Here is a 27,759-nt window from a genome sequence, read left to right as displayed (position 1 = left end):
CCTTTGAAGCTTTTAAACAGGCCCACTTTTCTTCTCCTTGCTATTTGTTGCGTTGCATCTTTTTCTAAAGTAGGTGTTTTGTATACTTTAAGATTGAAAGTAGGTAATTCCTTTTTAGATAATCTCTTAAAGTGCTGTAGGGAACCCACTGGCAGCTTCCTGCCTCACAACTCACAGACACTATATTTTTAAAATGAATTTTTAATTGACAAATATTAATTGTGTATATTTATGGGGTACAATGTTTTGAGCTGTATGTACACTGTAGAACAATTCAACTGAGCTAATATATCTATTATCTCACCGACTTAACCTTTTTTGTAGTGAGAATGTTAAAAATCTATCTTTTTAGCAATTTTGAAATAGATATTGTTAACTGTGGCTACTGTGAAGTACAATAGGTCACTAAAACATAGTCCTCCAGTCTAACAGTAACCTTGTACCTTTTGGTCAGCATCTTCCCTTTCCCCAGTCCCTCCCCCGATTCCCACTTACCAGCCTCCGGTAATCATCTTTATACTGTTTCTATGAGATGAACTTTTTTTTTAGATTCCACACATGTGGGGTCATACAGTATTTGTTGTTCTGTGCCTGGCTTATTTCACTTAGCACAATGTCCTCCAGTTCCATCTATGTTGCAGTGAATGAAGAATTTCCTTCTTTTTTAAGGCTCTATACTATTCCACTGTGTGTATATACCCTATTTTCCTTATCCATTCATCTGTTGATGGACATTTGGGTTGCTTCCATATCTTGGCTATTGTAAATAATGCTGAAATGAACATGGTAGTGCAGATATCTCATTGACATACTGATTTCAATTCCTTTGGATATATACTCAGAAGTGGGGTTGCTGGATCATACGATAATTCTATTCCTAGTTTTTTAGAAACCTCCATACCACTTTCCAGAATGGGTATCCTAATTTACATTTCCACTAACAGTATACCAGGGTTTCCTTTTCTCCACATCCTCATCAACACTTATTCATCTTTTTGATAACCATCATTTTCTCACCATTTTCAATTGTGATGATCTTTACTTTAGCTCCATCACAATTCTAGTCCTCTTTTTATGGAAAATGTCAACATTCCTACTGCTTTAGCACCTGTCAGTTATCATGTGATCAATAATATTCATGTAACACCTCAAATTAAGCAGTATAGAGCAAACATACCCTATTTAATAATATAAACGACTCACCCCCACATGCCCTCTGACTGCACTGGGCTTTAGCGGGCAAAGTTGACTTGCTTCTGTTGAGTGACTTTTAAAAAACTATGTTAGCTAAGTTAAATCTACACTTTTTGAATTCCTACCCTGGATGCAAGACATTTACAAAGACTTCCTTCCTCTGCTCCCAGAGAAAGCAGCAATAAATTTTTCCACCATCACTACACCACCTGAGGACTACCTCATGCTTTATTGGGTTTAGGGAGCAAGGGTCTTGCTAATAAGTTACTTCCACGGTGTCACTTCTATTCCTAGTGCTTTATCAAACAATTTGAGGACCCCATTTTTATGCTAGGGCTTCATTGATGGAATGGAGCCATCACATTGTCTATATCACTTTAGAGGTGTTTCCAAAGTTCTCAGCACCTCGAGTCTCTTGTTAGCGTCCGTGGACGGTCAGCGGGAAAACTTGGTACCTAACAGGGTTTCCACCAAATGCAGCTCTCCGAGGGGCTTCACCATCAAGAGCAATCGAAACAGACTGGACCACCCTGCTGGGTCAGTCCCAACATTCCAGGGCCATGCGAGGAAGTCTAAGGCGGGAAAGAGACGATCAGTGGGAGGGCCAGGCGCCGGAATTCCCCACTTCTGCGCCTCCACCCCTACTCCCGCCCCACGCCCACCGCCCTCTCCACTGACAGTACGCCGCGCCCGCCCACGCGGTGACGTCATCTCGCGGCAGCCGGGCGCCCAGCCCAGATAGTGGGAGCCGGAAGCCGGGCATGCCGCGGCGCGCGGCGTCCCGGAACCCACGAGCCTGAGAACTCGCGCACCTGGGGGAAGCCGGCGGCAGGCAGCGGGCATGCGCAGGGCTGCGGTGGCGCAGGCGCCCTGCCGCGCCCGCCAGTCGGGAACTGGTTCTTCTAGTCAGAGCTGGCGGCCGGCTGTGGGCTGTGCGGGAGCGAGGGAAGAAGAGGGAGATAGGGAGCCCGACTCGTGGGAAGGGCAGGCTTGCCTCTGGGATGAGGAGGAGGCAGTGCAGGGATCCTGCTGTGCGTCTGTGCAGGGCGCGTCCCAGTAGTTTGGGATTTGCAAGAAGATGCAGTCAAACAACATTGGCATACAAAGTGCGATGCGTTTATCCTAAGCCAAGAACACGCTTAGAATGCACGCCCAGAGCCAGTTTTCCCCGAGGGATGGCAACGCACCTGTGTGCCGGGCTCCGCGGAAGGGCTTTCCTTGTTCTTTTATTCTCCCGCCGCCGCTAACAACCTTGTGGGGCGGGCATGGTTGGATCCCCAATTTAAAAGTGGGGAAACTGAGGACAGATTAACCGGTCTGCACGTAACAAAGCTGAAAAGTGGTGGAATTGCTATTTTTTTCAGGTTTGCCTGATTCTAGAGCTCAGTGCTGCCCATCAGGTGTTTGAAGTCATGATTTGGGGAAAATGGGACAGTGAAGACGTTCTGTTAAAAAAAAGCATATCATGAGGTTTGGACATTGAGAGGTATAGGCTGGCTGTAGGAGTCGGGTAGGTGCCAAGGAAAAGGAACTCAGGGTAGATTTTGAATGGGATTTGGCGACAGGGAAGGAGAGAAAGCTTTCCGCTGGTGAGAACAAGGGGAAGGAAAGTGAAGGAAAGGGAAAACAAAAGCGTGGAGGTGGGAAAGGAAACATGGGGAGAAAGCGATTGCCTCATTTGGAGTCTTGTGTTTGTGTTTGGCTTGCAAATAGAAGCATCTATAATTCTAGGGTTGGGGTTTTCTTTCAAAGAAATGAATTTTCTCCTTTCTGTTCTTAGGGTTTATGCTATGATGCACAGTGACACGTACCTCTGTTTAGCGAGGTGCATTCCGGCCAGTCATTTAACAGCTGGAAACTTATATACCTGTGGCAAAGATGATCTGCGGTGGAGGGTTTATTCCTGGCCCCTGGCCTGCCTGACCTTGGTCTTTTTAGTGCTTGCCGGATCCTTAGTTCCTTTCTGGTTCCAGTAGTGAGAGGAATAAACACTTCTAACTCCAATCCAACACACTCTCAATGTCAACACCCTATGTTTAAAAGAAGAAAAAGAATACGAAATCATCTTTGTTTAAAGAAGCCTGGCCCCTGTGATTTGTTAATTTGTTGTGTTTTTGTACGGTTATTGCTATAACACAGTTTGCACTACACCATTTAGCAACTGATTACTACCTTGTATTAGCCTCTAATTGTTTAATGGGTGTAAATTTTATCTCCTTAAAAAGATTGTAAGATGCCTTAGTCATGGGACTGTGCTGTTTATCTCATAGCCCTGACTGCTGACTTAATTGCCTTTTTCAAGTGTCTCTCTTGCTGAACCCTCACCACTGAGTACCCTGCCTGGCATACTAGGTACTCAGTAAACATTTAATAAATGAAATGAGTCCTCCTGGAGAGCAGGAACAAGCTTGTTATTTACATTGTTCTGGTCCCCTAGCAGAATTATCTTCTCTGGTGGGCACTCAGCACTCTGGTGTGACTTCATCGCTGTGCCTTTCAGCAGGGGAAAGATAATCTCCCTGTTTTGCCCTATAAAGAATTGCCACCTGAACACTATGCCCACAAGAAGTCTGCTGAGAAATAATTGTTGATAGATTGACTTAGCCTCAAAGACATCCTGAATTCTTTTCTAAAGTGTGCATCTGCCCATCTACAATAAACGGTATTTGTGGTTATCTTGGTCAGGCTGCCTAAGAAATACTTTAGGAGAATGTAATTTGAGTATCTTCTTGGCTTGAGAAAGCAAACAAACAAACCAATAAACAGAATCAAACCAACAGAACCTAATAGCAAAAGGATCTTCGTGGTTAATAACCCTATCTGCAAATTTTAAACAATTTTGTGCCCCGGGAGAGAGAATGTCTCCTTATGTGTGAATTTCCAGAGCTTTTAATTTATAGTGACATTACATTCAACACTTCCTTTTAAATTTGAAGGGAGGTGGCCTTAAAAATATGCTGGCAACTGGTTTGGATGAGAAAGATTCCGGTTCTTTCTTTATCCAAACCAATAGACCAGGTCTGAACAGGATTTACAACAGAGAGCAGACCTTGGGTGCCCAAGAACTTTGCTTCATTCCAGGTTGGCGAAAACAAGTCTGCACCATTGTTCTGTCAGCCGGTTCAGGATACGGCACAGAGTCGATGGGATGGGATGGGGGTGGGAAGGTGATGAGTTCACGTAAATGTCTGTACCTAGGAGAGTCAGAAGCTAGAGTAAATTCTCTTAAATAGGCCCTTTCAGTGGCTGCTAAATCTGGCTCATTTCCCATGAATTAGCTGTGGGACACTGGGGACAACTTAGTTCAAATTTCTGGGCCTTCGTCTCCTCATTCGTAAAATGGGGATAACGATAATTTTGGAGTTATAGCATGTAAATGTGCAAAGCGGTTAGAACAATGCCTGGTACCCTCACACATAGCACGCGCTTTGTGAAATGTTTGGCAAGTAAATAAAGCGCTAACCTATGCTAACCGCGTCTAAATAGCCAGCCACTTGTAAGCCCCACCTATACTGAAATTACTGGGACGCTACTGTTTTCCGACTTCGAGATTTTCCTGACCCATGCAATTACTTTTGCTGCCCTCCACGAGGCTGTAACCCGCCCTCAGGATGTGGGACGTCTGGACTCTTCTCTCCGCCCCCTTGTAGCCCCCCACTCTCCCTCGCGGTGATGCAGCGAATGAGGGAGGGGTACACGTCCTCCTTCTTCCCCGCCCCCTATCTTCGCGGCTCGCTAAAGCGTTAGTAACCGCCCCGCAGTACTACCGTTGGTCCGGGAACGCCTCCGGGGCGGGGCTGGGGTGCCGCGCACGCGCTGTACAGCGGCGCCGCGCCTGCGCCGTGGAGGGCCTGAGGGAGGCGGGGGATTGGTATGCGAGCGAATGTGCGAGGGGAGGGAGGCGTCCCGGCGGAGCGTGGTACTACGACCAGCGCCGGCCGGAGGGGGCGGGGGGATGCGCCGCGGCGGCGGCGGCGGTGGCGGCGGCGGCGGCGCGGGCGCTGGGGCTGGTGTTTGGCGGCGCCAGAGCAGCGGATCCCGGTCTCGCCGCAGCAGCAGCGCGGGTGTCGTGCACCGCCTGAAGACGCCGTACCTTTCTACCCCCCACTTTTTTTTTTTTTTTAAATAACCGGAACCAATGAACGCAGCCGGGATCAGAGCTCCGGAGGCCGCCGGTGCCGACGGGACCAGGCTGGTGCCCGGCGGGAGTCCGCGACTGAGGCGGCGGGGGCGGCCGGAGGAGTTGCCGGCGGCGGTGGCGGCGCTTCGGGGAGCGGGCGAGCGGCGAGCGGCCGGGGCGCAGCTGCGCTTTCACCCGGCTCCTCCTCGGCGCCCTCATCCCGCCTCGACTCCCGGCCCAGCCTGGGGCTGGCTGCGGCGGCGGCGCTGGGCTGCGTTGCTGGTGCTCGGGCTGCTGGTAGCCGGAGCGGCGGACGGATGCGAGCTTGTACCCCGGCACCTCCGCGGGCGGCGGGCGACAGGCTCTTCCACAACTGCCGCCTCTTCTCCCGCCGCGGCGGCCGGCGATAGCCCAGCGCTCACGACAGGTGAGGGGCCGGGGGGCGGCGGGCGGGGCTCAGCCGGCCGCGGTGGGACCCCGCCATCCCGTGCAGAGGCCAGCATCTCCGCCGGACGTCCGCTATTCCACGACCCCGGCCGGGCGTGATGCGGAGCCCTGGCTGCTGTTCCGTCGCGGTTCCCTGCACTCCGGACATCTTCCCTTTTCACCCCAACACCCCACCCTCGCCGAGCCTCTCGACGGCACTGGTTCCCCTCCCTTCAGTCGGGCTCTCACATCTTCCAAGCTGAGCAATGCGGTGGTTTCTCTTTCGTGCTGCAGAAGAGCCAGCAGGGTCTGCAGGGGACTGGGCTGATTTTTTTTTTTTTTTTTTTTTGAAGCTGCTGGAAAAAAGTCAGCAGCAGCATTGCGGTATTGAGTCTACCTCTGGTGCTGCCTTTGCAAAGGCAGCTGGCAGCGAGTCTCACCGGTTCAAAGCCCCGCTGAGCACAACGTCCCAGGGGAGGCTGCTAAAGACGATTCTTTGAGAGCCGTAATACCTAGTGATATTAGTGGTTCCGTGTTTGTATGCAGAAATGCCTAAGTTTACTGTGCATTTTTTTTGCGGGGTGGAAGGAGGCCGTTTTAAGTGATGGAAAGTGTTTGCTGGTGGGAGCATCACTGGGTGACAAAGGGTGCAGAAACCGCAGCAGGTAACCAGAAATTATACCTAAAATTTGCAAAGTGCAGCATACTTGGGGCTTGCAGCTGGCAACACAGTTCTGATAGACTGCACCAGCACCTTTTTTTTTTTTTTTTTTTTTTTTTGGTAGAACGTTCTCGTAATTGAGAACTTGGAAACGTGCTTTGTAAGGTTAAGTGCAGAATTGTATCCTTTTTAAAGCCTTCCGGTGTTATGTACAACTGATGGGTTGTGGTTTAAGTAAAAGTTATGATATAAGGACCCTGAAATGATTTCTTTGCGAAAAGTAATGGAGCTAAAATAATGATTTTTTAAATTATTATTTCACTTAGTTCTAAAGTAGATCTGTAGGTTTCCTACAATAATTGTAAGACTAAAAAGTTTAAAGAGGCAGAAGATGACCCATGATTAATTTAACCAAAGTGATAGTCCAGCGGGCGTCTGGAAGTTACGAACAGCTTCTCTGACAAGTGCTCAGAAACTGTATTCTTTAAAGCCAAGCAGTTTCTCTGGGTTCTATGATAGGATATTTACTATTCTAGAGAGAAGAAGGATGTTGGTAAACTTTAAAGGTTTTAGAGGATGTAGAGTATAGAACATAATGATCAGCATGTTTAACTTTACCCTGAAGCTTATCAAGCCCTATTAAATGGAACTTGATACATCAAACCTACCAATTGGGTAACTGGGATAAAGTGTTTATAAAATAATCAGCATTAGGAGCATAATATAGTTTGAGTGAGAAGATAGGCCAGACAACTTTATGCTTTATGCTTGAATAGTATTTATTCTCCAAATAAAAATGTGGCAAGTAACATAATAGTGAAGAATAGTGATTATTAAGAAAGTTGATAAGACTATAATTTGGAGATTTAATGCCTTATGCAGGAAAGGAAGGAGCAGAAATATTTAGGTTTGTAGAAGGTATAAGAGTGGTTCTGGGTTTCTCTAGTAGAAAAATTTGGTTAATACATAATTGACTAATGCTCCGTCAAAAAGTAATTGGTAAAAAGGCAAGCAATTCAGAAAACTTAGTATTTACTGACTGCTAATATTTTATACTGTGTAGATCACATTAAGAAAATTGCTCAGATGACATTTTATTTTAATAAGCTATTTACAATCCTTTTTAAGACTTAAATTTGTCTGTACTTATTTAAGGCATTGGGGGAAAAAGGTGATTCTTACTGGAAAAAAAATCCAATGTATCACACAAAAGAGTTGTGCCATAGGGCTTTAAAATAAGTTTGCTAGAAGAATACCCTGGAATTATTTCTAATGTTCTTTTACTTTCCTTTCATCAGAATATTGATTTTTAACAAGTTAAACATTTCCACTTAAAGTTTAAATCATAAAACTGCACAATATACAAATGAAATTGTTATTTTAATAAGTTTATGTAAATACAGTCAATAGCACTCATATATCTTGGTAAAGGTAAATTGAAAATCTGTGATGAAGTTAGAGAATATTGAAAATTTGTTAGAACTATATGGCCTCCATAGGGTTGTTTCCCATTCTTAAGAATGTATGAATAGTGCTTTCTTTTATGGTTCTATTTGTAAATGTTATGCAAAGCCTAGAACCTAATTTATTAGCATTAGTGTACACTTCAGGAAGTAAAACCATAGACTGAATTTACAAAATACTGTGGTGTGGTGTCATATTCTAGGCAGCGTTAATGGATAGAGATGGAGTAGAGCATCAGTAATAAGAGAACTAAACTTCACGTGAATTTGGAAAATTGAAAACTTTTGAAAGTCTTCTGAGAGAAGAATTGGTGTCTTTGGCTTCTGATTAAAGTTGTGATTTAGCAGTGAGTATTCTTAATAGCTCTGCAAAATGACAACCAAAATCACTTTTCTGTTTTCCTCTCGAGACTGGCATTTTTAATACTTACCTTTAGAGGCTCCATAAGAATTTGCCTTTTACTAATAAAATCTATGAAACTTTCTTTTTCACTGCAGTTTGCCTCTCAAGTGTTTTATTTTAGGGATTTAGTGTACTCTAAGAATAAATTGCCTTTAAATTATCCTGTGTTTATTTGCTCAAATAAACTATTATTGCTCAAAACTATACAAATCATCCAAATAAACAGATACGTTGTCATAATGAATACAGGTTTATATTTTCTTTTCCTTTTTAGATATTACCTTTTCAGAATTCAGTGTACAAATGTTTTTGATGAGACAGAACCAATATTCATAACATTGTATGGTAAGGGTTTTAAATGACATATATAGCACTTATGTATCTAGAGCACTTACTTTGAAAGTGATTGAAATTTAAAGCAAGTTAGGGATAGATGACTGAGAGCTTGGTGATTGTGTTCTAAAGCAGTACTTTAGTAACTCAAAACAATACCTTTTTTTTTTTTTTTTTTTAAATTCTTTGCCTAACAGATTTACAGTTGATGAATTGATCCCGGTGGGGAGTGACCGATCTCATCCAGATAGGGTCCCTGAGAAATAGCTTATGAAAGCGAAACAGCAACAACAAAATGCCGAATAATTGAAATATTACATTATTTCTTATGGAATTAATTGTTTCAGAATTTTTAAAAACAAATTTTAACTGAACATATTTGCCTCTATCCTTTTAAAGAATGAATGAAAGTAACATTCTTTAGTGCCTATATGAAGGTTTTATCTTAACTGTAGTACCATTTCACTGATTTGGCATGTTATTAGAAATATACATATATAAAAACATGTCTCTTAGAAGTATTAAAATCTCAACTAAAGTTTAATACATTCTTAGTTCAACATATAATACCATTTAGAATGGCCACTTTACCCAGTGCTGTTAAACACCTCTGCGTTGCGGAGCTTTCATTAATTTAGGTGGAAATATCTCAAATTAGCATGATTGTCACTGGGAAAATGTTAAACGGAACTTTTAATGACATCAGTTGTATTCCTTATTTTTTTAAATTAGTAGTTGGTTTGCCTGTGGGATATATGTGTTGCTTTCAGTAATATTTTATGAATAACTTACACGTTAGTGTTTCCATTGTGACCATAGACTCAAAGTAGATTCAGATGGCGTGAGAAACCTTTGTTCCTCTTGTGATGTTGCTCTTTCTGAACTTCTAAAGCCATCGTTTGCTGTATCCTCTTTCTCTTTCCCTTTAGTATCATTACCAGTGCTTTTCTTCACCAGTCTTTAGTCATTGCTGTAGTTGTATTATTGTTGCTAACTACAGGATTAAAGAATCTGTTCATATCCATTTGATCTAGTCAATTCTGAACATTTAAGAATTGGTAGTAATCTAATTGGTTTGGAAACACTGCATCCCTTGGTACTCTTAAGAATACCATGGCAGAACTGTTCTCTGTTGGGAATCTCATAGCACAGGAAGAATTCAGAGGGCCAGTTGGAAAAGTGGATCCAAGATTTAGCTTCCTTTTATTCTAAAGGAGGACACAGGATGATTTAGCTTGCCAAAGGCTTGCTTTGTGGCTGGAAACATGCTAGTATTTTCAGATTAATTTAGGCTCTTTTTGCGTAATGATATCAAGGATTTTTGATAGTGGCCTAATCATTGATGATAATTGCGGTGTGAACACTTTCACAATGATTGTCGGAGATCTGCATTTATGTAATATGATAGCTAATGTATATATCGGCTAAGCTAATAGTAAAACTAACTGCTAATAGTATGGATAGTAAGCCATTTTTTGACATTTACTAGAGTTTGGACCTTACCTTGTTAAGATCTACCTAGGAATTTACTTCTGAATTGATGAGGTTTTATTAACTAAATAATTATTAAGCACAAGCAGAATAACACGAAAGAGAAGTGGGAAAGAATTAAACAAAAGAGTAAGATGTAGGTCTGACTGTTTTGAACGCAGACTAGGTAATAATAGGCACCTTGATTAAACTATTCCTATGTGTTAGTATTGTGCTAAGTGCTTTTTATATTATACATCACTGTTTTTGATTCTGAGACTAATCGTGTTAGATAGCTACTGTTTTTTTTCCTTCCAACTTTTCTTTTGGATTCATTTTTGATTCCAACTTTTATTTTAGATTCATGTGGCAGGTTCATTACCTGGGTTTTTTGAATGATATTGAGATTTTAGTTACCAGTGATCCCATCAGCCAGGTACTGAGCATGGTACTTAATAGTTTTTCAACCCTTAAGCCCTCCTCCTTACCTCCCCTACAAGTAGTCCTCAGTTTCTATTGTTGCTATCTTTATCTTCATATAGTAGATTAGGAAACATACTGGATGATCTTAAGTAACTTGCCCAAGCTCACATCTAGTAGGTAGCAGAGTTAGAGGCTGTCTAGGGTTTCTCTGATTCCAGTGCTTGGATTCTTAGCAGGTATGTTGTATGCATCCTTATACAAACAATATGCGATGGATTGTGATTAGACCGCAAGGGGCTGCAAAGTGTAGGAGAAAGGAAGAGGCTGTTAGAGGACCTGGAGGAGGGCAGGATTTGAGCTGGACCTTGATGTATAGATAGGACTTCTTATGGAGATGAGTGAAAAGGCTTCCTGGAGGAGGCATATCCAAGAATAGGGGGTAAATACTTTTCTTTAGAGTTAAGTATAAGGTATATGTAGAGTAGTGGGGAATGCAAGAAGAAAGAAGGTTGGGGCCAAATTATCAAGAGCTTTACAATTCCCTAGTGTATTCAGCATATATCAAAATGTCAGCACATCTAAAACTGGGGTACTCGTCTGTATACTGGGAAGAATGGGACACCCAGAACAAATACACATTTTCTTGGCATATGCATTTTATTATTTGAGAGCTATACAACTAAAGGTTTCTAAATATGCACGTTAGGGAAAATGTACATATGTTTTAATTTTTGTGGTAAAGGCATTTTGAACTTTCAGAGTGTTTTGTTAATAAACTCTTGAAGTTACAAATCTATATCCTGTCATTAGGAGGTGAGAGGCATTGTGGTTTTTGAAGATGGGGGGGTGACATGTCCTTTGTGTTTGAGACAGCCAATTCTGGGTGGATGGCCATGAGGAGATAACAGAGATAAGGATGCCATTTAGGAAACTATTTAGAAGAAGAGGGCTTGAGAATTCTAATTATGTAGTGGCTATGAAAATGTTTAGATGAAAATTTGTAAAATCGACTGTATTCTTAGCTTAGAAAGGAATCTGGCTATTTATATGAAGTGTAAGAAATAAAAATTATCTTTAGCATTAAACATACAGAGTTTATAGAATGATTTAAATCAGTGTAAGCCCTTGATAAATCCAAGAAGCAGCACACTGTTTGTGATAGAGATTCTTCTTTATTTCAAATGTGCCCATTTCTTAATATAAAGATTAGTTTTTTTAAAAAATGTAATTGGGCGTATGTGATGATTTACAAAGTTGTTGACAGAAAAACGGTTGCAAATGTCTTTGCCAGTTGTTTGACAAATAAAACCAAAACACTTTTGATATCCGAAGATAATATATTTGCCATAAAATGCTTATATAAAGCTTTTAGAATTCCATGTGTAAAAAGGATAAGTGTTTCCAGATTGAACTAATGTTAGAAGTCGAGAGTCAAAGTCTCCCCAGACCCCTCAGCTGTGAATAACAATATTTCAGACTACTGGCATATTACTTATTTCAATATTAACTTCTAAATTTCATTCCTGTGTGAATTTCAAGCTTAATCTACAGATGATGATTTCTATTGCCAAATCTAAATGGTTTATTCTTTTCTTTATCCATCTAGATCTTTATATTAGTATACGTTGGATATTCAGTCTTTCTCCACACTCTCTAGTGCAACCTTCTGTAACTGTTTTCCTTGACTAGTTGCATTGTTGCTGATTTTAAGGGTGGTTCCCTCTTAAGTCTCTGTTCTCAGCCTCCTGTTCCCCTAGTCTAGCTGAACATTTCCTCCTCGGAGAACTTCATTACTAGGAAACGTCTAAATTGGGGGTAGGGAACCCCAAGCCAATGATTGATTTGATTTTTGGCTTTATTTCCTTTGGCCCTTGGTGTGATACAGCACAAGCATCATGGCTGCAGTCCTGAGACTAATTTCCTTTCTACTGGGCCTTGTCAGCCATATCCTTTAAAGTGAAACAATTTCAGGATTAAGGCTAGGAGCATTTGCAGAATGTTTAATAATGTCTATTCAGTGTTTTCATAAGATAGTGGTAACTCCCCTCCAGTACACACAGGCTGATTGGAGCCACAGAGCCTGGCAGGCGCAGTTTACTTGGACTAACATTCATCTCAGAGCCCAAGTACCTGTATCTGTCCGGGTGTTTCTTTTTGTGTATGAATGTTTTTATGTGTGCTTATGGATCTTGGCCACTGTGTAACTTTTTTTCCTCTAGTCATTTTCACTTTCTCTGCCTCTCTTTGATCTTCCTAAACTTGACATTATATGGAACTGAAACACCTCGAAAACTTTTATTGAAGTAAGTGCTGGGATTTTAATTAAAAAAAATGCTTGAAGTGAGTATCTCATTTATGTGATTACAGAATACTAAACAGCCTTATCATAAACAGCCTCATCAAAACCCCCTAGGGTAGTTAAAGTGATTTGTAGTTTCTTAAAATATTCTCAGTAAGTAAAAAGTCTTTTTAAACCCTTGTTTGAAGTTTTTGTCTCGTACTCAGCACACTGCAAGTTGCACAGGCCTGTGTTTTCTATTACTGTCTTTTTTTTTCTTTTTTAAAAAATCTGATGTTGGATAACTAGATAATTTAATCCCCCTTCTTTATTCCTATTGTCCAGCAATAAATCTCTAACCTTTTCATTAATGACATATATGTAATTTTTGCTCTGTTTCCCCAATGCCTTGAACCATTGTTATGTTTAGCTCTTATTTCTGCTTTGCCACACATATTCAGACTCTGTTAATCCTCGCTGTTTCTTTCTTCTGGGTACCACATTAAGAAAGAAAAGCTAAACTGCAATTGTAGGTACCCCTGGCTGTTTTTGAATTGAATTTGCATACTCTCTGATGTTTATTCCGTGTTTGGGGTCGTACACTGTGGCTTATGCCTGTAATCCCAGCACTTTTCAAGGCCAAGATGGGCAGATCACTTGAGCCCAGGAGTTCGACACCAGTCTGGGGAACATGATGAAACCCCATCTCCTCAAAAAATACAAAAAAATTAGCTGGGCATGGTGATGTGCCCCTGTATTCCTGGCTACTCAGGAGGCTGAAATGGGAGAATCAGGTACCTGAGCCTGGGGGAAGATGAGTCTGCAACAAGCCTTGATCAGGCCACCGCACTCCGGCCTGGGCAGCGGAGTGAGACCCTCTCTCAAAAAAAAAAGGAAAAAAAAAGGAAAAAAAAAGTTTGTTTGGTTCTAGGTCTGTTATATGGGTCCTAAACAGAACTATAGAAGGTTAAAGTGGGAAAGTCAGTTGTTGGTGACTATGTCTGTGTGTGCATAGAGTTTTAAACAATATTTAATGATTGTTTTGTGCCAGCTATGGTATGAGTAACTGGAAATATAAAGATGCTGAAATTGACCATTTAAAAACATTTATTATTTATTTATTTTTAGAGATGTAGTCTCACTCTGTTGCCCAGGCTGGAGTGCAGTGACAGGATCATAGCTCACTGCAGCCTCAAACTCCTAGACTCAATCAGTCTTCCCGCCTCAGCCTCCCAGGCTGTGAGGCACCACAGATGGCTAATTAAAAAAAAATTTTTTTTTTAATGTAAACCTGAAAATTGCCTGAGAGTGGATTGCATAATCTAAAAATAGGAAAATGTGTATAAATATTTTGTTTCTTAAAAGACCACTACTGTGGTAGCTTATCTAGTATCCTTGCTACATTTACTGAAAATACCTGTTAGAGATATCTGCACTGCTATGTTCTTTTCAGCATTTTTCACAATAGCCAAGATATGGAAACAACCTAAGTGTTCATCAATGAATGCATAAAGAAAATGTGATACATATGCACATGCACCATGAAATATTATTCAGCATTAAGAAAGAAGAAAATCCTGCCATTTGCGGCAACGTGGATGAATGTGGAGGACATTATGCTTAGTGAAATAATGCAGACCGTAGAAAGACAAATACTGCATGGAATCTGAAAATATCAAACTTACAGAAACAGAGTAGAATGGTGGTTACCAGGGGCTAGGGAAAGGAGTAAATGGAGAGATGTTGAAACTTCAAGTACAAAGATTCAGTTATGCAACATAAATAAGTTTGGAGATCTAATGTACAACAATATGACTGTAGTTAACAGTATCGTATACTGTACTTGAAATTTGTGAAGAGGGTAGACCTTAAGAGTTCTTAACATACCAAAAAAAAAAAAAAAAAAAGGTAAGAATGTGATGTGATGGATTATGTGAATTAGCTTCATTGTGGTGAATATTTCATACTGTATGCATATATCAGATCAAATTGTATATCTTAAATATATCTACTTTTTGTCATTATGCCTCACTGAAGTTATAACAAAATATAAGAATATTTATTGGAAGTATTAAAAAATAAGTCCCCCTTCCCCCTTCTTTGGAACAAAGTATAATTATAAATATAGTTTAAAAAATTGTAACTGATATATAATAGATGTACATGTTTTCAGGTATCATTCCTTTTTCACTCTTTAGTATACTTTATTAAAAAACAAGCAAGCAGACACAAAATTTCAGTGAGTCCTATGTGCCAGATACCAGCTGGGTGTTTGGAATTTCAAGATCAGTAAGATATTCACCCTACCTTGTAGTCTGCTAGAAGGCATATCCACTTAAAGGGTAATGATACGTTGTGATAAGGGTAAAAGGGCCTAAGGCCATGTGCTGTATTTTACTGAATTACAAAGATGGAGTTACTAATTTTGATGTGGAGATGCAGGTTGTTAGTGAATCCTTTTTTTTTTTTTCTTAAATATCCAGAGTAGAAGTGTCTGCCGAGAATGTATGAGTTTGTCAGATGGAGAAAGGCATGGTGGAAAACCAGAGGTGTGAAGCGAGGAAGCTGGGTGGGGAGTGACGATTATTATAGGCATTGACATTTGAGAATGCTAAATATGATTGTGAATTACCAAATACCCAGGATGACAGAGTCAATGCTGGGCCCTTTTGCAGTGCAGCATCATCCATATTTGCATGTGGGATTTAAATTTTTGCCAGGCATTTTGTGTGTTTTATCCAATTTAATCCTTAGAGAATCCCTGTGAGGTTATCTCCATGAGTTAGTACATCTAACAGAAATTTAGGATTGCTCTCAAATAGTTTGTACTTTAAAAATCCCCCAGTGCCTAGGATCTTCATGTTAAGCGTAAGGTATATATGGAGTTGAATCAGGAAATGAGGCTGGAGAAGGAGCAGATACAAACGTTGTGATTAATTTACATTCTAGATCTTTATTGTCCAATGGCCTTAGGAGTTCCTCCTCCATTTATTTTTGGTAAATAACAAAATTTTGCTATTAAATATTCCGAAATCTTGGAATACAACTCCTGTAAAATATATCTGAGGCCCAGTAATTTGTCCTTTTTAAAATTAAACTTTGACTCAGTTTGTTCAGTTTGACTTGGCTTTTCGATAAATGCGTAATTGCTGTTTGTGCTTTGTTTTCATAAATACAAGGATGATGGAATGTAATTTTTAAGAAGCATAGCATCTTATATCTTGAACTTTTATCTGGCCCATAAGTGTGTTTTCACCTTTTTTTTTTTTTTGGGTAGAGACAGAGTCTGGGTATGTTGCCCAGGGCTGATCTCAAATTCCTGGGCTTAGGCAATCCTCCCACCTCGCCCTGCAAAGTGCTTAGATTATGAGTATGAGCCACCATGCCTGGCCTGTTTCCACTTTTGTATAGTGTGATGAAGGGCATAGCCTCTAGACTAGAGCAGGATTTTCTTAGTTTGAATCCCAGTCTGACAGTGGTTTTGTAATTTTGGGTAGATGATTTAGTCTGTTAGCGCCTAAATTTCCTTATCTCTAAAATGGGCTGCAAAGAATAAATGAATAACTCTATGTATGCTTAGAATAGAGCCTGGCAAGGGTAAGTATTCAGGTATTATTGGCTTACATTATTCTTTTTATCTGTAGATACAGAGGTAGGATAGTTGTAGAAATATGCTTTGATTTATTGAGTGTTATTAAGATATTTTATGTTGCATTTTAAAAAGTACGAAGACATAGTTTGAAGCAGTTAGTTGATCTAAATAACTGGACCACGAATGGTCCGAGATTAGTTAAAACTCTGTAGAAATATGAAGCTAACTATAGACAGTGACATTGAGAAGCACCATGATATTAAAAAAAAAAAATTAATTGTATCATAAGCCTGAGTCATTTTGTACCTTTATTATTTTATATCATTTAAAGATTTAAAGCATTTTGCAGTTGAAATGTTAGACTTTAAAATCTTTAATTTATGAGTTTAAAGGTTTATTATAAAAAATTTAGAACATACTGAAAAGTAAATATAGAAAATACATCTACTTCAATAGCTAAAAATAACAAAGATGGGCCGGGCGCGGTGGCTCACGCCTGTAATCCCAGCACTTTGGGAGGCCGAGTCGAGCAGATCACGAGGTCAGGAGATCGAGACCATCCTGGCTAACATGGTGAAACCCCATCTCTACTAAAAATACAAAAAATTAGCCAGGCATGATGGCAGGTGCCTGTAGTCCCAGCTACTTGGGAGGCTGAGGCAGGAGAATGTTGTGAACCCGAAGGTGGAGTTTGCAGTGAGCCGAGATCACACCACTGCACTCCAGCCTGGGTGACAGAGTGAGACTCCGTCTCAGAAATCAAAAACAAAAAACAAAGATAACATCAAAATTTTGTTTTTTACAATCTTTTATAGATATGTATGCATATTGATATATTTAATAATAGGCTCATAGAGTGATTTTTTAAAAATGTGAAATTACTTAGTAAATATTTGAATGCCAAGTATATTACAGGCATGTGATAAGTATTGGGGATACAAAGATGAATGAGATTGAGGTTTTTGTTCCCATGGAGCTTGCATTTCAGTTGGGAAGATAGAAAATACAAATGCTATTTTGAGTTGTGAGAAATGCTATTAAGGAACAAAAGAGACATAAAATAGAAAATAATGTAGGGGCAGTTTTTAATTTAGGTAGGCTAGAGAAGGCTTCTAAGAAGGTCACATTTAAGGTGGGATCTTGAAGGACAATAAAGAGCCAAGTCTGAACAACTGGGGAATAGCATTCCACACGGACAGAGACTTTGAGGCAAGACAGAATTGGCATTATTTGAAGAAGTGAAAGAGTATCGTTTTGACCCAGCATCTTGAGGGAGGGGGAATGTCGGATGAGATCTGGCTATAGAAAAGGGAAGGACTGGATGGTACAGAGCCGCATAGACGTTATTACCTTATGTTTGGGTTTAATTCAGAGGGTAACAGGCCGGGTGTGGTGGCTCACACCTGTAATCCCAACACTTTGGTAGGCCGAGGCAGGCAGATCACCTGAAGTCAGGAGTTCAGCCCAGCCTGGCCAACATGGTGAAACCCCATTTCTACAAAAATACAACAGTTAGCCAGGCATGATGCTGGGTGCCTGTAATCCTAGCTACTCAGGAGGCTGAGGCAGGAAACTTGCTTGAACCCTGGAGGTGGAGGTTACAGTGAGCTGAGATCATGCCATTGCACTCCACTTCAGCCTGGGTGACAGAGTGAGACTCTGTCTGGAAAAAAAAAATGTTCTTTTCCATTCTCGTTGCTGCCATGTTAGTTCTGAACTAAATCATTTTGGCTGGATGTGGCCAGAGCAGGGGGACTCTGGGCCCCTTGTTAGGTCCTTGTTAGCAGTGGCCCAGGGTTACTAATGACTCCTTTGTCCAGGAAGCTCATGGGGAAGCACAGACATCCTTGGGTATGAAGTTTTGGTGATCAGACAGGGCTTGTTTCCTGCAGGGCACTTCCTCTGTCATCAGTGAGAGAGACGCTCATGTCACTGCTCTCTTCTGCCATGATGGCTTCGTCCAGCTCTTGGGACAGCTTCTGGAGATGCTGTTCTGCCTCCACAGGCTTTAGGTCACTGTCAGACTCGCTGGGAGAGCAGAGGGGCTTTGTCAAGGAGTAAGGGCTCTGGAAGGCAGACTCCTGCCTCAACCGCCGTAGTGGGTGGGTACGTGAACCCATCTGGGCAGAGAGGCAGTGATGCTCCTTCTCCCAGAGGTCTGCGGCTGAGTGGGCAGGGGCGCCTCCAGACAGCTGGGTGCTCTTCTGGCTCAGGCTGTGAGTCGGGGATCCACTGCTCTTCTGTGCCCCTCTCTTCCTCCTCCTGGCCTTCACCTGAGTCTCCACTAGCCATTTGGTGTCAGGACTCTTGGATTCTCTGGTACTTGGCATCCAAGGCACTCTTAGCTGAGCGAGCTGCAGCCTGGAGGCTCTGCTGCCCTGGCTCTGGGGTTTCCAGGTGTTTCCAGGAGGGGTCTCCCCAGAGGTTGAGGTTGACGGCTGTCAGGGGCAGCCTCCTTTGGAACTGTCTGCACAGGGAACCCAGGGCTGTGGCAGAGGTCTTGGATGGCTGGCCACAGGCTGCAGCTCCTTGCTGTCCTCAAGCTGCTCCTGGTCCTGGAGAGATCTCCAGCGCACAGAGGCCCCTACAGCCTGCCACCGAGAAGCCATCTGCCTGCCCAAGAGTCTTGTCTAACCATTAGGCCCCGGCACCCCCAACGTCCACCTGACACTAAGTACTGTTAAGTACTTTTAGGAAGAACTGTGGCACATCTTTATTGGTGACTAGTAACTTCTAGTGGACAAATGTTATAGGATCAGCTTTCAGTTCTTCATTTACATAAACTGAGCAGTTATTAATATATTACTCATTTGGCTTAAGTTATGAACTCTTCTCTTTTAACGGATAATTTCATATCTTTTCGAGTTTAGGGAAATAAAAGAATAGATTATTTAAAATGTTACAATTTTATTTGTAGTCTCACAGATTTTAAGAACATTAAAAAGTACTGGTTAATATGAAATTGGAAGTAGTAAAATCGATAAGTATTAGGCATAGACTGTGAGGTTATATTGTGCCACTTAGTTGTGGAGGATATTTATTCAATAAATGTTTGAATGTCTACTATGTGCTAGACAGCAGACACTTTTTAGATGCCGGAGAAGTAGGAGAAAACTAAACTAATGAAGTTGCTGCTGTCATAGTTTTACTTTTAATGCTGTGGTCGTTTGTTGGGCAATTGTAGTTTTGCTATGTGCAGTATGTGGTCTTAGAATAAAATTGGCAGCTTCTTCATACTATGATTGCTACGCATTCCAGTACTCACTAGTTTGCAGATTCCTCTAATTGAAACTGAATGGCACATTGGTTTTATTTATTAATCTTTTAACTCATAATATCAGTTATACAAATCACAATGATAAATCTCTTTGAGTTTTATACAAAGCATATCCATATTCTTAACATACAATCAAGTTTAACTTAGTGTAATAGACCTAGAATTAGAAGTCAGATCTATTAACTCCTAGTTTTGTGTTATTTTTGCCATATGCTGTATAGTATTTTTTATGAGATTTGTTTAAAAATCTTATAGAAATATGCACATATGCTGGTCCTCTGAATGTAACTAAACTTATATATGAATAATCTATGATGAGTTGCTTAAACGTGTTTATAACATTATCTGGTAACTTGTATAGTGTACTAAAGATTTAGTTTTACATTTTGAAGTCTTTAAGTTCGTTTTCAGGCAGGTGGCTGGTAGTCATGTTAGATTCATCGTAAGCCCTAAATACGTTAATAATTAGGATTATTTTTTTCTTCGTGTTCTAGATTAGTAAAGGAGTAAGAAGCTGGTATGAGTCTCAGGCCTCAAATTTATAATGTAACAACATGAGAACAGACTCTGTAGGAATGAAAAGATAAGTCTTTGTATTTAGTCAGTCTTCAAGATTTCTAGATAAATGGGAGCTGTTTTTAAATACAAATTCCCAAGCAAGACATGATATGTTTATAGACAATTCCTTTCTATTTATTATGGGGATGTTCTTGAAAAATCTTATACTAGGAAAATTTCAAATTGAAAAACAGACCTTTGGGAAAAATAGGCTTCAGACAGTCTGTAGCCCCACAAAAGCCCTTATTAATATTTATATTTGCTAAAAGAAAGTACCATGGTAATCATTTGCATGTTCTGAATTAGTAATTCAGAAAAGTTAGTTTCCATTTATCATCCTTTTATTATTAGGAAGAGTTCAGTATTTCCTTCTGTAGCTTATGAGATGTTTGAAAACCCATGTTCGCTTGTAGTAGATAGTATGTACACAAAGGAGCATATTAGCGGCTCGGTGTCCAATCCATTGAAAAGCTAGATGTCTTGTTTTTGTTACTTGGAATTGTTGATTCACATGTCTTAGGATCCACACGGTCTCAGAAATGTTGATTGATTTGGATGAATCAAATGGAAAAGGTTTGGGGTAAACTTATTTAAGAAGTCTTTTAATTTCTCCGCTACTGTGGATGAAACCACTTCAGTAACAGGGTATTGGTAAAATTAGAATTCTTCCTCTAGAGGCTTTATGTTAAGACATGAGGATGTTGGACAGTCTCTCCTGGCTCTGTTCCCACCACTTAGGTAGGTCTTTGGATTGTAGCACTTTCCCACTTTTGAGTCACAGGGATACACTTTGAAGGCCAAGTGAACTTTACCTAGGTTTCCTTTAACTCAGGGTTGCATTTTAGAAGTATTAACACTAGCTCTGCCTTGTGTTACTCTTATCAATCTCTAGATCCCTTCTTTTCCAGTTACTCTAACGTAAAAATTCTCACAATAGTGGAAATGAGAAACCATAGATAAATTTGTGGGTCATTAGAATTTTCATAAATTGGAATTATCATCTAGAGGACTTACTAAATTTATATATAATAATCGTTTTTGTAACTCATAACCAAATTCCTTTATTTAATGTACTTGCTGAAAATTGACAGTTTTTTGGCCAAAGTACTATAGTCAGTGTCTTCATTGGTTTAATGGCTTTTGGCAGAAAACTATAGTATGTGTTTAATTATTGGATTATACTTTACAGTTCAGGTTTTTTCTGTCTCTTACTGTCTTTTTTTTCTGTTTTAGACCATTTGAGTTTTTTTTTTCGTGTGGAGATGGTAAATAGAATGCCATCTTTTTATCGGTGATAGAAATATTTTTACAATATCTGTTACATATGTACTTTCCAATAGTTAGTTATTTCAAGCTATATTGTTTTGTATTAACCTTTTGCTTTGACTTGCCTGATTTAAGGTAACTATAACTTAACCAATTTTAAGAGGGCTTTCTGACCTCTTTGGATCTTGGTTGTCTTTTGTTAATTTTTGAAAATCTTGGCCATTATCTTTTCAGATAATTCTTTTTTCCTTTGCTTTCTCTAGTCTCCCTTGGGACAACAATTAAGTATATGTTAGACTATTTGTTAATGGTGTTTCCTTACAGTTTCTTTATTTAAAAAAACACCTCTCGCCTTTTTTTTTTGTTTCAGTTTGGATGACTCCTGTTGACCTAAGTTCATGAATAATCCTGTCAAAGGGATTCTCCATCTTTGATAAATTCCTATTTTTAATTTTAGCATTCCTATTTGACTCTCTTATAGTTTTCATTATCCCTACTAAAATTTTGTATCTGTTCTTATGTTGTCCAGATCCTTTAACATGTTAATCTTTTCCTTTACCTCTTTTAACATATTTTTGAATCATAGTTATTTTAGCATCTCTGATTAGTTCCAACATCTAGGTAATCTCTGTTTGGTTCCGTTGTTTGCTTTATCTCTTAACGATGGGGTTTTTTTTTTTTTTTTCCTTCTTTAAATGTGTCTCATAATTTTTGAATGATAGAAGAACCTGTGTCTAGAAATGGGTACACCTCCTCTGTCACACTGTTAGTATGGTAGGTTGAGTTAGTTTTATCATTACTTGGGCTGGATATGGCTCTGTTGTTACTATCATCACCTTTAGTGCACCACAGACCTGAATTTCTCTGGCGGTGGGTTGCTGTTATTTTGTGCTTTGGATGGACTGAGTGGTGTTCCTGCTTGCTGTGGTTTGAACATTTGTCCTCTCCAAAACTCCTATTGAAATTTAATTGCCCTTGTAACAGTACTGAGAAATGGGACCTTTAAGAGGTGCTTTGACCATGAGAACTCTGCCCTCATAGATGGGATTAATGTTATAAAATATAGGGCAAGTGTGGCTCCTTTTTGTCTCTCTGTCTTTGCCCTTCTGCCATGTAGTGACTCAGCAAGAAGGCTGTAGCTAGATGCTGGTGTCTTCATCTTGGACTTCCCAGCCTCCAGAACAGTGAGGAGATATAAATGGATTGCTGTTCTTTGTAAATTACACTGTCTCAGATATTCTGTTATGGCTGCACAAAGGGACTAAGACACTGCTCTGTTGGCAGCTGTCAGCAACATCCTGTTCTATAGTGGATTCTTTTTTTTATGGGGCAGGTTTGTAATGGGGGTGGAGAAGTTCTTGGTTTTCCTGGTCTACTTTCAGTCTTAGGTAGGGCTTGTGAGCCTGAGTCTTGAGAGTAGAACCTTTTCGGTCTTCTCCTCTCCCCCTAATCTTTCCCCTCCCATGGCAGCCAAATTGTGTCTCATGAGTGAGGTAGTACTTGGGACGGAGAGTTTTCTGTCCTTCCTCTAGCAGTAGTGTACTCCTGCTTAGTTTTGGTATGGGATCATGGGTCAGGAGGGTCTCTGTGTCCTTGAAGTGTAGTAGGCTTTTACTTCTGTCTCTCCCCTAGGAACAGTGGATCTTTGCCTGGGCGTTGTGGGTGGGAGAGGTAATTACCTGCTTCTCCTAGTCTGTAATTGTCTCTCAGACTCTGACTAATCCTGATTTTTGGTATATCTCTTTTTCCTTTCCTTCCAGGTTTCAGGTTCTGTTCTCTTATTTAGTCACTCACTTGTATTCCCCATCTGTATTAGTTCATTTTCACACTGCTATAAAGATAGTCCCTGAGACTGGGTAATTTATAAACAAAAGGGATTTAATTGACTTGCACTTCCACCTGGCTTGGGAGGCCTCAGGAAACTTACAATCATGGCAGAAGGTGAAGGGGAAGCAAGGCACATCTTACATGGCGGCAGGAGAGAGAGAGAGAGCGCGCAAGGAAGTGCCACACTTAAAACCATCGGCTCGCATGAGAACTATCATGAGAACACCATGGGGGAAACTGCCCCTGTGGGCCAGTCACCTCCCATCAGGATCTCCCTCCGCACATGGAGATTGCAATTGGAGATCAGATTTGGGTGGGGACACAGAGCCAAACCATATCACCCATCTGACTTTTGACTGTATTTTAGTGTTTTCTTGCTGCTTTGTCTCCCGTCATGTGCTCTTTTTGTATTGCATTCAGCTTGACTCATCAGCCTGTAAGTAGGCCAGTAAACTTTTCAATTACTTTTGTGACTCAGAAACTTACCTATTATTCTAGTTAATCTACTTGACTGTGTATTTACTTCACTGTGTAATCGACATGACAGTGTAGATCTTGCATTTTTGTATAATTTGTACCAAAAATCTCTAATGAGGATTTCATGGTTTCACTTAGTTGATTTCACAGTCTAACGGTTGTGAAACTGTTAATCTTTTTTTACCTGCCTGTGGTGAAGAGTGCATAGTTTGTAGAAGGATTATGGGATTGAGTCAGATGACCTGGGATATTATACCATTTCTTTTATCTGCTTTTCTATTCATCTACAAAACATTTATTGAATACCCCCTTTTTTTTAATTCTAGGTGGTGAGATGTTATGACTATGACTTCTGATAGCTTTAATTTATCGAGTACAGTCACTGTGTCAAGTGTTTTTCATAGGTTCACATTTAATTCTCCCAACAACTCTATGAGAGCAATAGGTATTATTTGTAGAAATTATTTGAGGAAACTGAAGGACTATATAAGTATCATGTCATTACCTCATAGATAGTAAAGAGAAGCAAGCCTTCCACGAACATTAGTAATGTTTCATCTCACGGATGCTTCATAGTATACATAACTATTACTTATTGTTAGAAACACACTTTAAGTTTTAGCTTTGTAAGTAATGATTCAGCCAGAGTCCTAAGAGGTATACTTGATTGTTCTGGGCCCTCGTTGCCTACATTCTGACCTCCTGCCAGCAAATACTATGGGTTCTAGGCACTACATTATGTCTCGAGTTTCTCTGCTTTTTTCTATTTTCATTGCCATCACTCTGGTCTAGGCTACTGTTCCCTCTTACTGGGATTCCTGCAGTACCTTCCTAACTTCTTGTTATCGTTCTTTACCTTCTGCAGCCTAATCTCAGAAGACTGTACACATAAGGTAATTTTCTCCCCCTTTTTAATGACTTCTCACGTAATTATGGTAGAATAGAAACCTTTCACACTGACCTGCAAATCACTGCATGATCTGGCCCCTGTCTACCTTTGTAGCTTCATCTGTTTTTACCGTTTCCATCTACCCAGCTTCCTTTCTGCTGCTGGAGTATGTGAAACTCTTTCTTTGTTTCTGGGCCCTGGCCCTTGAGGTTTCCCATGTCTTGATTGTTCTTTCTCAGCTTTTTGCATGTTTGGATGTAATATATTTTCGGTTTTGTATTTTTCTCAGGACTTTTTTTGGTGACTTCCTATAGGAGCAGGCTCAGTCTGTACTCTCTCTGATAAACATAAACAGTATTTTGTTAATTTCCTTTATAATACTTATAACCAGAAATTACATTTTAATATGCTTATTAACTTGTTACCTGTACTTATCCACAGAAATATAAGCTGTAAAAGGATTGGACCCTTGTAGTATACTACTACATGTAGAATCTAGATAGTACACAGTGTCTCGTAGGTACTCCATAAAACTTTTTGGATGAATGCCTTGGTTCATACCTTTTGTGCATATATATATATGTATAAATTTTTTTCCCCTAAGAATAGACAGCCAAATTAGAATTAAGCTAGAGGAAATATTTAATGCATTTTAAACCAGATATGGTAACTTAAATGTTTTAGAAATGATTTTTTTCGAAGACCTTGGGATTCTTGAAATGGGTACTATGTTATCTCAAATTTCATTCTTACATACGTAGGTTTTCTTATTTTGAACTTGGAAAATAGAAGTGTAGACAAGAATAAAACAAATTATACTCTTCAGAAAGAACCATTTTGGTATTGTTCTATTTTATATGTATACGTGGTATTATTTTATGTGGTTGTGCTATGTTCTGAATATGTGTGTTTCCCCAACATTTATATGTTGAAACCTAACCCTCAAGGTGATGGTGGTACTAAGAGGTCGAGCGTTTGGGAAGTGATTAGGTCATAAGGACAAAACCCTTATGAATGGGATTAGTGCCCTTCTAAAAGAGGCCAGAGGGGGCCGGGCGTGGTGGCTCATGCCTGTAATCCCAGCTCTTTGGGAGGCCAAGGCATGCAGATCACCTGAGGTCAGGAGTTTAAGACCAGCCTGGCCAATATGGTGACACCCCGTCTTTACAAAAAATACAAAAATTAGCCAGGTGTGGTGGTGCATGCCTGTAGTCCCAGCTACTTGGGAGGCTGAGGCAGAAGAATGGCTTGAACTCTGGAGGCAGAGGTTGCAGTAAGCCGAGATTGCACTGCTGCACTCTAGCCTGGGTGACAGAGCGAGACTCCATCTCAAAAAAAAAAAAAAAAAAAAAAAGCCACTTTTGACCTTCCCTTCTGCCATGTAAGGATATAGCAACAAGGTGCCACCTGTAAAGCAGGAGAGCCCTCACCAGACACTGAATCTGCTGGTACCTTTATCTTGGACTTCCCAGCCTTTAGAACTATAAGCAAAAAAATTGCTGTTCTTTCTAAATTACCCAGTATAAGGTATTTTGTTATAGCAACCTGAATGGACTAAGACAAGTTGCAATCCTTTTAGATAGAATTTTGCATCTTTTAAAAATCCAACGTATCCCGAGCTTTTTCTTAACTATTAAATGGAATGGAAGATAAAAATTACTTACTCGTTGGATAGATTCCCATTGTTGGATAGAGTGTTTTGAGTTTTCTTTAAAAAATATTGTTATAGGCCGGGCACGGTGGCTCGAACCTGTAATCCCAGCACTTTGGGAGGCCGAGACGGGCGGATCACGAGCTCAGGAGATCAAGACCATCCTGGCTAACATGGTGAAACCCCGTCTCTACTAAAAAAATACAAAAAACTAGCCGGGCGAGGTGGCGGGTGCCTGTAGTCCCAGCTACTCGGGAGGCTGAGGCAGGAGAATGGCGTGAACCCGGGAGGCGGAGCTTGCAGTGAGCTGAGATCCGGCCACTGTACTCCAGCCTGGGCGACAGAGTGAGACTCCATCTCAAAAAAAAAAAAAAAAAAATTGTTATAAACATTTATTTGCGTGAATCTTTTCTGCACTTTGGATTTTAAGGGCACCTTCCTAGAAGCATGATATTAAATTAAAAGATATGAATATTTTAAGGTTTTAAAAATACATATTTGTGTATATTTACTGACAGATTGCTTTCTGGAAGGATTGTGTTTTTGAGTGCCCAATAGCGTTTTTATTGAAAAATAATCTTTGATATTTTCAGTGAAATGTCATGTTTTTATTTCTTTGGTTATTTAGAGTACGATTGATTTCCCTTTTCTGTGTTGTTAAATACACTGTCCCTTGTAATTGGGGGTTGAGATTGCTCTGGCAAAAGATGTGTAAAACTAATGAGAAGATGAAGACTGATTCTTTTCTGACATTCTCTTATGGTGATTCTTGTAAAAATGTGATATCATGTAAAGGGTTGAGCTTTCTATTAATAATAAGTTAATTGCGGTTTCATTTTTTCCAGTTTTGTAAAGTTTCAGTTGTTGCTAATTTTTTCCCCCCAATTGTAATTCTACTTTTGATCTTAGCCAAAAGGCCAAGAAGCAGTGCCCCCTTGTAATTCTGGTTTTATCTAGAAACCTAGTTTCTTAAATTTCTTTCTTTTTGTTTTTCTTTCTGTTTTTTTTTTTTTTTTTTTTTTTTTTTTTGGAGACAGGGTCCGGCTCTGTCACCCAGGCTGGAGTGCAGTGGTGCCATTGTAGCTCACTGCCACCTCCTCCTTCCAGGCTCAAGTGATCCTCCTGCCTCAGTCTCCTTAGTGGCTGGGGGTGAATTCAGGCATGTGCCACCATCCCCAGCTAATTTTTGTATTTTTTTGTAGGAATGGGATCCCCCTATATTGCCCTGGTTGGTCTCGAACTCCCAGGCTCAAGCAGTCCTCTGCCTCGGCCTTCCAAAGTGCTGGTATTACATGAGCCACTATGCCTGGCCCATTAGTCTCTTGTTATGGCTTGAACTATTATATGTAAATCCAGGTGCTGTCTGTGTGTCTTTTTTTAAATTAAGATGCAGTCTCACTGTGTTGCCCAGGCTGGAGTACAGTAGCGCCATTTTGGCTCACTGCAACCTC

The 27,759-nt window shown here is 40.3% G+C and overlaps 1 protein-coding gene, 1 long non-coding RNA gene and 1 pseudogene across 4 annotated transcripts in view; 1 reads left to right on the top strand and 2 right to left on the bottom strand.

Moving 5' to 3' along the window:
• Positions 1 to 246: 246 nt before the first annotated feature.
• LOC140710528 (uncharacterized) lies at positions 247 to 5,002 on the bottom strand. The gene is made up of 4 exons (XR_012091597.1): positions 4,962 to 5,002; positions 4,244 to 4,388; positions 2,007 to 3,224; positions 247 to 1,766 (listed from the first exon to the last, which is right to left on the bottom strand). It is a non-coding gene; the product is annotated as an uncharacterized lncRNA (long non-coding RNA).
• A 157-nt stretch (positions 5,003 to 5,159) lies between these two features.
• The window catches only part of STIM2 (stromal interaction molecule 2), a 162,388-nt gene continuing 139,788 nt past the window's right edge, over positions 5,160 to 27,759 (top strand). For 2 of the 3 annotated variants that reach the window (XM_008017697.3, XM_008017696.3), the window contains exon 1: positions 5,160 to 5,741. In XM_008017697.3, the coding sequence (XP_008015888.1) occupies positions 5,333 to 5,741 (409 nt within the window). In that variant the 5' untranslated portion in view covers positions 5,160 to 5,332. Of the gene's footprint in view, positions 5,742 to 5,779; positions 6,406 to 27,759 lie in introns of those variants that run through there. The other variant, XM_073012478.1, reaches the window with a different exon arrangement.
• Positions 13,295 to 27,259, bottom strand: LOC140710558 (protein PIMREG pseudogene; annotated as a pseudogene).

The sequence above is a fragment of the Chlorocebus sabaeus genome, chromosome 27 (genome assembly GCF_047675955.1).
Source record: "Chlorocebus sabaeus isolate Y175 chromosome 27, mChlSab1.0.hap1, whole genome shotgun sequence".
NCBI lineage: Eukaryota > Metazoa > Chordata > Mammalia > Primates > Cercopithecidae > Chlorocebus > Chlorocebus sabaeus.
This window is presented reverse-complemented; position numbering and strand designations above follow the sequence as displayed.